At 55.2% G+C, this 12,171-nt stretch overlaps 1 protein-coding gene across 3 annotated transcripts; it reads left to right on the top strand.

Annotated features, from left to right (window-relative positions):
• The first annotated feature begins 247 nt into the window (after positions 1-247).
• KLK7 (kallikrein related peptidase 7) lies at positions 248-7,272 on the top strand. Of its 3 annotated transcripts, XM_034944418.3 has the most exons (6): positions 419-556; positions 1,517-1,647; positions 2,060-2,207; positions 3,293-3,540; positions 3,820-3,956; positions 6,063-7,272. In XM_034944418.3, the coding sequence occupies exons 2-6, from the start codon at positions 1,575-1,577 to the stop codon at positions 6,216-6,218; spliced, it is 762 nt and encodes a 253-aa protein (XP_034800309.2). In that variant the 5' UTR covers positions 419-556; positions 1,517-1,574; the 3' UTR covers positions 6,219-7,272. The 3 variants fall into 3 exon arrangements, with proteins under 3 accessions (XP_063455692.1, XP_034800309.2, XP_063455693.1); XM_063599622.1 differs by lacking the exon at positions 1,517-1,647 and having other exon boundaries at positions 248-556; XM_063599623.1 differs by lacking the exon at positions 419-556 and having other exon boundaries at positions 1,515-1,647.
• Positions 7,273-12,171: the final 4,899 nt, after the last annotated feature.

Genomic DNA, 12,171 nt, shown 5'->3' with positions numbered 1-12,171 from the left:
CCTGGGAGGCGGAGCTTGCAGTGAGCCGAGATCGCGCCACCGCACTCCAGCCTGGCGATAGAGAGAGACTCCATCCAAAAAACAGAAAGGAAGGGAGGGAGGGAGGGAGGGAGGGAGGAGGGAAGAAAGAAAGAAAACCGCCCCAGAGAAGGACCCGAGCCAGAGCCTATTCTCTGAGCTCAGCGAGTCCTTGAATCCCGCTCCTGCCTCTCAGACCCAGCGCACCGGGTCCCTACCCCGAGAGCAGCCAGGAGGGACTGTGGGACCAGAATGTGCGGGGGCGCAGGAGCTGGGCACCGCCCGTCCTTCGGAGGGAGGGTGGAGAGAGAGTGCAGTGGTGCCAATTGCTCTCGCTTCGTCAGGGTTCCAGATAACCAGAACCGCAAATGCAGGCGGGGGTGTCCCAGAGTCGGCTCCGCCTGCACCCCAGGGCGCTGGGGCCGGGCATGGGGCGGGGGGTGGTATAAGAGGACGGCCCAGCAGAGGGCTGGAGATTTTGGAACCCAGCTGTGTGCCAGCCCAAGTCGGAACTTGGATCACATCAGATCCTCTCGAGGTGAGAAGAGGCTTCATCAAGGGTGCACCTGTAGGGGAGGGGGTGATGCTGGCTCCAAGCCTGAACTCTGCTCTCGAGAGGTAGGGGCTGCAGCCTGGACTCCCGGTCCTGAGCAGTGAGGGCCTGGAAGTCTGCAATTTGGGGCCTTTTAGGGAAAAAGGAACTACAGAGTCAGAAGTTTGGGTTCCACAGGGAAGGGCAAGATCGGAGCCTAGATCCCGGGGTCTCTAGGGATCTGAAGAACAGGAATTTTGGGTCTGAGGGAGGAGGGGCTGGGGTTCTGGACTCCTGGGTCTGAGGGAGGAGGGGCTGGGGGTCTCGACTGCTGGGTCTGAGGGAGGAGGGGCTGGGGGCCTGGACTCCTGGACCTGAGGGAGGAGGGACTGGGACCTGGACTCCTAGGTCTGAGGGAGGAGGAGCTGGGGCCTGGACTCCTGGGTCTGAGGGAGGAGGGGCTGGGGTTCTGGACTCCTGGGTCTGAGGGAGGAGGGGCTGGGGGTCTTGACTCCTGGGTCTGAGGGAGGAGGGGCTGGGGCCTGGACTCCTGGGCCTGAGGGAGGAGGGACTGGGACCTGGACTCCTGGGTCTGAGGGAGGAGGGGCTGGAGCCTGGACTCCTGGGTCTGAGGGAGGCGGGGCTGGGGCCTGGACTCCTGGGTCTGAGGGAGGAGGGGCTGGGGGCCTGGTCTCCTGGGTCTGAGGGAGGAGGGGCTGGGGTCTCGACTCCTGGGCCTGAGGGTGGAGGGCAATGAGGGTCTGGACTCCTGGGTCTGAGGGAGGAGGAGGTTAGGGATCTGGACTTCTGAGTGTAAGGAAGGAGAGGCCAGAGAAAGGAATTTCTGGGTCTGAGGGAGGAGGGGCTGGGGCCTGGACCCCTGAGTCTGAGGGAGGAGGGGCTGGGGGCCTGGACCCCTGGGTCTGAGGGAGGAGGGGCTGGGCCTGAATGCTTTCTCCTTCTCAGCTCCAGCAGGAGAGGCCCTTCCTCGCCTGGCAGCCCCTGAGCGGCTCAGCAGGGCACCATGGCAAGATCTCTTCTCCTGCCCCTGCAGATCCTACTGCTATCCTTAGCCCTGGAAACTGCAGGAGAAGAAGGTGAAAGCTGGACTGGGAAGTCTGACCTCACCTCAGGGCCCCCACTGACCCTCTCCAAGGAGTCCCTGAGTCAGAACCCTTCCCTCCTCAAACAGCTTCCATCCTGGGAGGACCAGACTGTCGGCTGAAGCCCCCGCTCTTCCTGCTTCTGCTGACTCGGGGGGTCTCTGTCCCCTCCAGGCCCTGCCTCCTGTGCTCAGTGTCTCTCTGTGGTTCCCCAGATGAGATGCGCCTCCTGGGTTTCTGAGTGGGCTCCTTCTGTCTGTCTCTATCCCTATCTCTTGCTTTCTCTGTATTTCTCCACGCATTTTCATCTGTCTCTGTCCATCTCTGACTCCGGGAATCCCTGAGGTGCAGCCTCAGCCTTCCCCTAATGCTAGCTACCCACATGCTCCTCCATGTCTCCATCCAGGCCAGGGTGACAAGATTATTGATGGCGCCCCATGTGCAAGAGGCTCCCACCCATGGCAGGTGGCCCTGCTCAGTGGCAATCAGCTCCACTGCGGAGGCGTCCTGGTCAATGAGCACTGGGTGCTCACTGCCGCCCACTGCAAGATGAAGTAGGTGCCGCCCAAGTCTCTGCTGGAGGTGCGCCAGCGTCTCCAGCTCGCTATGGGGGTGGAAGGGCAGTCTTTCTGTGCCTACGGCTCTATTCTCCTCTCTCTGGGTCTCTGTCCCCCTCTCTCTGGGCCTCTGTACCCCCTCTCCCTGGGGCTCTGTCCCCCTCTCTCCCTGGCTGTCTGTCTCCCTCTCTCTGGGTCTCTGTCCCCCTCTCTCTGGATCTCTGTTCCCCTCTCTCTGTGTCTCTGTCCCCCATTCTCTCTAGGTCTCTGTTCCCCCTCCTCTCTCTGGGTCTCTGTCCCTCTCTCTCTGGTCTCTGTCCCCCTCTCTCTCTGGATCTCTGTCCCCCTCTCCCTGGGCCTCTGTACCCCCTCTCCCTGGGGCTCTGTCCCCCTCTCTCTGGGTCTCTGTCTGCCTTTCTCTCTGAATCTCTGTTCCCCTCTGTGTCTCTGTCCCCCTCTCTCTCTGGGTCTCTGTTCCCCCTCCTCTCTCTCTGGTCTCTGTCCCTCTCTCTCTGGGTCTCTCTCCCCCTCTCTCTCTGGGTCTCTGTCACCCTCTCTCTCTGGTCTCTGTTCCTCCTCCTCTCTCTGTGGGTCTCTGTCCCTCTCTCTCTGGGTCTCTGTCCCCCTCTCTCTCTGGTCTCTGTTCCCCCTCCTCTCTCTCTGGATCTCTGTCCCCCTCTCCCTGGGGCTCTGTCCCCCTCTCTCCCTGGCTCTCTGTCTTCCTCTCTCTGGGGCTCTGTCCCCCGCTCTCTCTGGATCTCTGTTCCCCTCTCTCTGGGTCTCTGTCCCTCTCTCTCTGGGTCTCTGTCCCTCTCTCTCTGGATCTCTGTCCCCCTCTCTCTCTGGGTCTCTGTTCCCCTCTCTCTGGGTCTCTGTCCCCCCTCCTCTCTGTGTGTCTCTGTCCCCCCTCCTCTCTCTGTGTCTCTGTCCCCCCTCCTCTCTCTGTGTCTCTGTCCCCCCTCCTCTCTCTGTGTCTCTGTCCCCCCCTCTCTGGGTCTCTGTCCCCACCCCGTCCCCCAGGTCTTTGCACACCCTCTCTGTCACAGTGTCTCTTCTGAATCTGTGAATGTCACTCCTCGCAGTGAGTACACCGTGCACCTGGGCAGTGATACGCTGGGCGACAGGAGAGCTCAGAGGATCAAGGCCTCGAAGTCATTCCGCCACCCCGGCTACTCCACACAGACCCATGTTAATGACCTCATGCTCGTGAAGCTCAATAGCCAGGCCAGGCTGTCATCCATGGTGAAGAAAGTCAGGCTGCCCTCCCGCTGCGAACCCCCTGGAACCACCTGTACTGTCTCCGGCTGGGGCACTACCACGAGCCCAGATGGTAGGTGGCCTCAGTGACCCAGGAGTGCAGGCCCCAGCCCTCCTCCCTCAGACCCAGGAGTCCAGGCCCCCAGCCCTCCTCCCTCAGACCCGGGAGTCCAGACCCCAGCCCCTCCTCCCTCAGACCCAGCAGTCCTGGGCCCCAGACCCTCCTCCCTCAGAACCAGGAGCCTGGGCCCACAGCCCCTCTGGTCCTCAGGCCCAGGAGCCTGAACAACAGCCCTTCTGGTCCTCGCCCCCATCCTCTCTGACTAACAGCTCTCCCTGCTCCTCCCTGCAGTGACCTTTCCCTCTGACCTCATGTGCGTGGATGTCAAGCTCATCTCCCCGCAGGACTGCACGAAGGTTTATAAGGACTTACTGGAAAATTCCATGCTGTGCGCTGGCATCCCCGACTCCAAGAAAAACGCCTGCAATGTGAGACCCTCCCCCCCAATTCCTCCCCAGTCCTGGCTACCCTGTCTGCATGCCCCAGGGACAGAGCTTGACCCGAGTGACTGGGCACCAAGCCCAGCCTTGCCCTCCCCCCAGGCCTGGCCTCCTCAGCTTTTTTCACCTCATTCTCTGCCTAGGTCAGGGGTGGGAGTTTACTTAGGGGCGGATGTGGCCCTGGGGATGGGACAGAGAGTTTAATAGGGGTGAGAAAGTGGGGGTGGGACCAGGGAAGGAGACTGAGGTGCTGGCCTCAGGCCCAAACCTTAAGGGGCCACCAAAAACCTCAGTGATTGAGATAAATCATAACGCAATATTTAAAAATAAAAATAAAAACTCATGCAGAAGTCCATGATGGACAAAATGTCACATTTTAAATAAAGAGCAGGTGGATCTTACTGAATTTTCCCTTGCCGTAAGTACTAGCGTGGCTCAGCACAGCGCTGTACTGGCACTGTCTTCATTTAAAATGTGGATACCATGCCCATCATGCAGTTTTATGTATTACATTTGATTTCGTTAAGTACTGCATTGAAGTATTGTGTATTGCAGTTACTGAGATTTTGTGCCTGAAGCTGATGACTCACTCACCTGACCCTGGCCCTGGTCCCGGGGAAAACACTCTTTCTCTCCACCTCCTCTCTGTTCCCTCTTTGTGGCCTTTTGTCATCCCCTCTCTTTCTGAACAGTCTTCCCACATCTCTCTTTGTGACATAATTTCATTTCATTCTTTTCCTCTTTGTTTTTTCTCTGTGTTGAGCTAGCTTGCTCTCCCTCCCTTGTTCTCTCTCCATGCCCTCCTCTCTGCTCTCTGTCTGTCTTCTCCCTCTTTCTCTTGCTTCTCTCTCTCTCCTCCCCTCCCTCTCTCTCCTCTCCCTGCCCCCCTGCTCTCTCTTTTTTCCTCTCTCTCTGTCTCCTCTCTGGCCCTCTCCTCTTTCTCTCTCTCCCCCACTTCTCTGTCTCTCTTCATCTCTCTCCCTCTTCTCTCCTTGCCCCCTCCTTTTTACTGTCTCTCTCTTTCTCTTTCTTCTATCTCTCTCCTCTCCCCACCGCTCCCCCATCTCTATCTTTCTTTCTCTCTCTTTATTCTCCTCTTCTCTTCCAGTCTCTCTCTCCTCTCCCCACCCCCACCCCATCTCTCTCCCCACACCTTCCCCCCTCCCCCTTTCTCTTTGTCTCTCTCTTCTCCCTCTTTCTTCTCCACCCCATCTCTCTCTCTCTTCTCTTCCCACACCCTCCCCATCTCCCTCATCTCTTTGTCTGTCTCTCTTCTCCCTCCTTCTTTTCCACCCCCATCTCTCTGTCTCTCTCTCTCCCCATACCCTTTCCCTCTTCCTCATCTCTCTTTGTCTCTCTCTCCTTTCCCTCTTTCTTCTCCACCTCCAACTCTCTCTGTCTCTCCACACCCATCCTCCTTGCTCACATCTGCACCTTCAGCTGTCAGGGGATGTGGGATGGTGAGTGTTAGGGATAGAGGAGATGGGAGAGAGATGACTGTCCTAGAGAATAGGGTGTTCCCCTTCTCCCCTGGTGAGGGCCAGTTTCATGAATGTGCAAGCTCTGCACAGACACAGAGCCCCACACTCAGAAGGGTCTCAAACTTAGTCTAATGCATTCCTGTTGTTGTCTTGAAATTCTCAATAATTTTTGAACAAAGAGCCCTGCATTTTCGTTTTGCACCAAGCCCTGTAAATTATGTAACTGGTCTTCACCCTGGTCTCCGAGACCATCGTGTCCCCCTTTCCTGCGCCACAGGGCATGCATCCACCCCTTGGAGATGATGTTCCTTCTCCTACTAGCTTGGAGCAGGGTCCTTAACATTGGAAAATAAAGAGTGCTCTGATCCTGGAAGCCCCACCCCTTCTCTGCAACTGGTCTCATTGGCCAAGGGTCAACCCAGTGTCTTCAAAGGACCTAGTGTGTCCCTAGCACTAGCTCTCCCATTAGTCCCCAGAGACAATGAGTCTCTTCTCATTGGCTATGGTGGAAGTCCATAATCTGCAAGACAGAGACCGACAACTGAGGAATGTATGAGAATGAGTTGGGCTTTGATCTGAAGCCAAAGTTAATCTCCGGCTCTATTCCCTCTAGGGTGACTCAGGGGGACCGTTGGTGTGCAGAGGTACCCTGCAAGGTCTGGTGTCCTGGGGAACTTTCCCTTGCGGCCAACCCAATGACCCAGGAGTCTACACTCAAGTCTGCAAGTTCACCAAGTGGATAAATGACACCATGAAAAAGCATCGCTAACGCCACACTGAGTTAATTAACTGTGTGCTTCCAACAGAAAATGCACAGGAGTGAGGATGCCGATGACCTATGAAGTCAAATTTGACTTTACCTTTCCTCAAAGATATATTTAAACCTCGTGCCCTGTTGATAAACCAATCAAATTGGTAAAGACCTAAAACCAAAACAAATAAAGAAACACAAAACCCTCAGTGCTGGAGAAGAGTCAGTGAGACCAGCACTCTCAAACACTGGAACTGGACGTTCGTACAGTCTTTACGGAAGACACTTGGTCAACGTACACTGAGACCCTTATTCACCACCTTTGACCCAGTAACTCTAATCTTAGGAAGAACTTACTAAAACAAAAAAAATCCAAAATGTAGAACAAGACTTGAATTTACCATGATATTATTTATCACAGAAATGAAGTGAAACCATCAAACATGTTCCAAAAGTACCGGATGGCTTAAATAATAGTCTGGCTTGGCACAACGATGTTTTTTTTTCTTTGAGACAGAGTCTCTGTTGCTTGGGCTGCAGTGCAGTGATGCAATCTTGGCTCACTGCAACCTCCGCCTCCTGGGTTCAAGTGATTCTCGTGCTTCAGCCTCCCAAGTACCTGGGACTACAGGTGTGCACCACCACACCAGGCTAATTTTTTGTGTATTTTTACTAGAGACAGGGTTTCACCATGTTGGCCAGCGTGGTCTTGAACGCCTGACCTCAGATGATCCACCCACCTTGGCCTCCCAAAGTGCTGGGATTACAGGCATGAGCCACCACGGCCAGCCCACAATGATATTATAAACCTATTAAAAATGATACTTAGACAGAATTGTCAGTATTATTCAAGAACATTTAGGCTATATGATGTTAAATGACAAAAGGAAGGACAAAAATATATATGTATGTGACCCTACCCATAAAAAATGAAATATTCACAGAATCAGATCTGAAAACACATGTCCCAGACTGCATACTGGGGTCGTCATGAGGTGTCTCCTTCCTTCTGTGTACTTTTCCTTGAATGTGCGCTTTTATAACATGAAAAATAAAGGTGGGGAAAAAAGTCTGAAGATCTAAGGTTGGAGAGAGGTGACCTTTCAGGAAGGGAGACTAGAAAGAAAAATGTGCCTGGTTTTGAGCCCTGGTCCTGCCGGCCCTGTTCCAGGGCATATTTCCATTTCCCAGATCTCAGTTTTTCCTGTCTGTAAAATGGGAGAGAGAGGAAAGGATGGAGAGAGGAAGAAGGAAGGGAGGAGGGAGGAGAGAACAGGCCAACTTCATCAGCGTGGGAAGGGGTGTGAAAGTGTTTCTGAGCATCTCACGAGTGACAAGTGAGGAGGGAGGCTGGCGGTTTTCAGAGGGATTGGGATGACAGTAGACAGGACACAGGGGTCCCATGGGGGTCTGCCAGAAGTAAGAAGTAAACAAACAGTGCCGGAGGAAGATGGTGGCACCTGCTCCCCAAGAAGGGAGGGAAAGGAACCTCGGGAAGCGGGTAGGATGAGGGAGGAGTCCTCTGTGACTCAGAGCCTGGCCACAGCCCCAGCCATCTAACATCAAAGATCCTCTGTGTGGTCACACCTCAGACGCTGCTGACCGAGGAGCCACTCCAGCCCAGGACACGCCCTCCTACCTGTTCTTCCTGTTTTTCTCCCAGAATTCCCTCCCCACCAAGATCCTCCAGATCCTTCCCCTCCTTATCTCATCTCCCTCTGAGTCTCTCCTAACGCAGGCACCACAGCCCTGTCATATTGCAGAAATTCTGCAGCCGCTAATTCTGATTCTCCCATATAGGAGGCTAACACAGAAAACGCAGGAGTCCAGGCCCCCAGCCCCTCCTCCCTCAGACCCAGGAGTCCAGACCCCCCAGCCCTTCCTCCCTCAGACCCAGGAGTCCAGACCCCCCAGCCCCTCCTCCCTCAGACCCAGGAATCCAGACCCCCCAGCCCCTCCTCCCTCAGACCCAGGAATCCAGACTCCCCCCAGCCCCTCCTCCCTCAGACCCAGGAGTCCAGACCCCCAGCCCCTCCTCCCTCAGACCCAGGAGTCCAGACTCCCCCCAGCCCCTCCTCCCTCAGACCCAGGAATCCAGACCCCCCAGCCCCTCCTCCCTCAGACCCAGGAATCCAGACCCCCCAGCCCCTCCTCCCTCAGGCCCAGGAATCCAGACTCCCCCCAGCCCCTCCTCCCTCAGACCCAGGAGTCCAGACCCCCAGCCCCTCCTTTCTCAGACCCAGGAGTCCAGACTACCCCCAGCCCCTCCTCCCTCAGACCCAGGAGTCCAGACTCCCCCCAGCCCCTCCTCCCTCAGACCCAGGAGTCCAGAACCCCAGCCCCTCCTCCCTCAGACCCAGGAATCCAGACCCCCCAGCCCCTCCTCCCTCAGACCCAGGAATCCAGACTCCCCCCAGCCCCTCCTCCCTCAGACCCAGGAGTCCAGAACCCCAGCCCCTCCTCCCTCAGACCCAGGAATCTAGACTCCCCAGCCCCTCCTCCCTCAGACCCAGGAATCCAGACTCCCCCCAGCCCCTCCTTCCTCAGACCCAGGAGTCCAGAACCCCAGCCCCTCCTCCCTCAGACCCAGGAATCCAGACTCCCCCCAGCCCCTCCTCCCTCAGACCCAGGAGTCCAGACCACCCCCAGCCCCTCCTCCCTCAGACCCAGGAGTGCAGGCCTGCCCCCACGAGCCCCTCCTCCCTCAGACCCAGGAATCCAGACTCCCCCCAGCCCCTCCTCCCTCAGACCCAGGAGTTCAGACCCCCCTGCCAGCCCCTCCTCCCTCAGACCCAGGAATCCAGACTCCCCCCCCAGCCCCTCCTCCCTCAGACCCAGGAGTCCAGACCCCCAGCCCCTCCTCCCTCAGACCCAGGAGTCCAGACCCCCAGCCCCTCCTCCCTCAGACCCAGGAGTCCAGACTCCCCCCAGCCCCTCCTCCCTCAGACCCAGGAGTTCAGACCCCCCCGCCAGCCCCTCCTCCCTCAGACCCAGGAGTCCAGACCGCCCCCAGCCCCTCCTCCCTCAGACCCAGGAGTCCAGACTCCCCCCAGCCCCTCCTCCCTCAGACCCAGGAGTTCAGACCCCCCCCCCCCGCCAGCCCCTCCTCCCTCAGACCCAGGAATCCAGACTCCCCCCAGCCCCTCCTTCCTCAGACCCAGGAGTCCAGACCCCCCGCCCCAACCCCTCCTCCCTCAGACCCAGGAGCCCAGGTCCCCAGCCCCTTCTGTTTCTGGGCCTGTCAAGTTTAAAGAATGTCAAACATTTTCAACCAGTCATTCCCCTGAAGTTTTAGCAACATTTTCTCTCTCTTCTGCAAGGCACTCCAACATTCAATCTGGAATTTTAAAAAGTAACAAAACATTGCATTTGCACTAAGTCAGCCTGGAGATCCCTGGCCCTGGCCCTCTGCTCTCCTATACGCAAGCTACAGGTAGATTGGTTTGCAATGACTGAGATGGTACTAATGTTGATTTTTTTTAAGTAATTCATTTTTCTTTGGGTAAGCAGTATAGTGTGGTAGTTAAGGGACTAGCTCTGGATCTTGGCTTCTTGGGTTCAAATCCCAGTTCTAGTCCCTACAAGCTATTTTCCTTTAAGCTCATTACTTCCCCTGTCCCTGTTCCTTCATCCTTGAAATGGGAGAAAAAGCACCTACTTTCTAGGGTTATTACAGAGATTCAATAATTTAATATACAGAAAGTGCTCAAACATTGTGTGGCACAAGGTAAGCCTTCCTTCAATGGGCACTGGTTTTAGTTTAGTTTTGTTTTGTTTTTCTTTTTTTTTTGAGACAAAGTCTTGCTCTTGTCACCCAGGCTGGAGTGCAATGGCGCGATCTCAGCTCACTGCAACCTCTGCCTCCCAGGTTCAAGTGATTCTCCTGCCTCAGCCTCCTGAGTAGCTGGTATTACAGGTGCCTGCCACCATGCCCGGCTAATTTTTGTATTTTCAGTAGAGACCAAGTTTCACCACGTTGGCCAGGCTGGCCTCAAACTCCTGACCTCAGGCAATCTGCCCGCCTTGACCTCCCAAAGTGCTGAGATTACAGGCATGAGCCACCGCGCCTGGCCTAGGCATTGGTTTTTATTGTTTATGACTTCTGGCACTTTTTTCTGCTTACAGTCTCATGAAGTTTCCTTATAATTTTTTTTTTTTTCTTTTTTTCACATAGGGTCATGCTCTATCATCCAGGCTAGAGTTTGGTGGCATGATCATAGCTCACTGCAGCCTCAGTCTCCTGGGCTCAAACAACCCTTTTGCCTCAGGCTTTCGAGTAGCTGGGACCATGCCTGGGCTGATTTTTTTTTTTTTTTAGTAGAGACGGGGTCTCACTATGTTGTCCAGGCTGGTCTCTAACTCCTGAGCTCAAGTAATCCTCCCACCTCAGCCCTCCAAAGTGCTGGGATTACAGGTGTGAACCACTGCACCGAGACAGAAGAATTTATTTAGTGAAGAGTTTTGCAGAGCAAGACAATCTGGAGCAAACTATCCAGTAAATAAGCATTCAAAGTATGCAGAGATGGCAAACCATGAAGGTCACCAGAGAAGAGGCAGAGTTAGAAATTTCTTTCTCTTCAAAGTCCCTCCACTCCCCACAGCCTAACACCTCCCTTCTTTCCCCACCCAGCTCTCAACAATTCCTCCCAAGTTCACTCACCTCGTACTGTCATAAGATAGACCCAGCCAGGCCACCAAGGGATGGGCCACATCCACGCCATGTTGGAAGCTGAGTTCCCATTCAGGCTCCACCATTTCCTGGATGTTTGATGATGAGCAATGAACTTCCCGTTCTGAGCCTCAGTTTTCTTATCTGTAAAATGGGAGTGGGTGTGATAAAGTCATTTAGTCATTTGGTCAGTCTTGCCTAAGGCTTCTTCTGGGCAAGGTCCTGTGTGGTTGCTTGGGACACAGGGATGAGTCAGTCCCGTACCTGCCCTCAAGGAGCTCACGGTCCAGTGGAAGAGACGACGAATGTCAATCCAGGTGGCCCCCCGTCCAGGTTGGGTTGAGGGAGACACCTGCTGTGGGAACCTACGTGAGAGAATGAGTAATCCAACTACAGCAGGTGGCAGCTGGGTGGTGTTCAGGGAAGGTTTCCTGGAGGAGGTAATGTCCAAGCAAAGACTTGAAGGACAGGTTATTGCCAGGAAAAGGTGGGGAAAACATGCTAAGAAGAGAGAATAGGCCAGGCGCGGTGGCTCACGCCTGTAATCCCAGCACTTTGGGAGACCGAGGCAGGCAGATCACCTGAGGTCAGGAGTTCATGACCAGCCTGGCCAACATGGTGAAACCCCATCTCTACTAAAAATATAGGCATGGTGGTGTGTGCCTGTAATCCCAGCTACTCGGGAGGCTGAGGCTGGAGAATTGCTTGAACCCAGCAGGCGAAGAGAGATCGCGCCACATCACTCCAGCCTGGGCGACAGAGCGAGACTCCATCTCAAGAAGAAGAGGGAATAGCATTCAGTGAAGGGCCAGAGGCCAGAGGGCAGGGCATGGGTCAGGGAAGCTTGATGTGTTCTAGAAAGCTGGAGCCACACGGAGACGTAGACATAGCTGTGTCATGCAGTGTGAGGGCCACTCACCACTCAGGACTCTTTTTAAAAAAATTTTTGACAGGGTCTGGCTCTGTCACACTGAAGTGCAGTGGCGTGATTATGGCTTACTGCAACGTGGGCCTCCAGGCTCAAGCAACTATCCCACCTCAGCCTGCTGCATAGCTGGGACCACAGATGTGTGCTACCACACCTACGTAATTTTTTTCTTTTCTTTTTTTTGTTTTTTTTTTTTAGAGATAGGATCTCACTATATTGCCCAGGCTGGTCTTGAACTCCTAGGCTCAAGTGATCTTCCCACCTCTGCCTCCCAAAGTGCTTGGATTACAGGCATGAGCCACCTTGTCCAGCCATGTCAGGCTGGGGTGCAGTGGTATAGTCACAGCTCACTGCAGGCTCGACCTCCCAGGCTC

The sequence above is a fragment of the Pan paniscus genome, chromosome 20 (assembly GCF_029289425.2).
Source record: "Pan paniscus chromosome 20, NHGRI_mPanPan1-v2.0_pri, whole genome shotgun sequence".
Classification (NCBI taxonomy): Eukaryota; Metazoa; Chordata; class Mammalia; order Primates; family Hominidae; genus Pan; species Pan paniscus.
The sequence above is the reverse complement of the archived record's forward strand: the minus strand, read 5'-3'. Positions and strand labels throughout refer to the sequence as shown.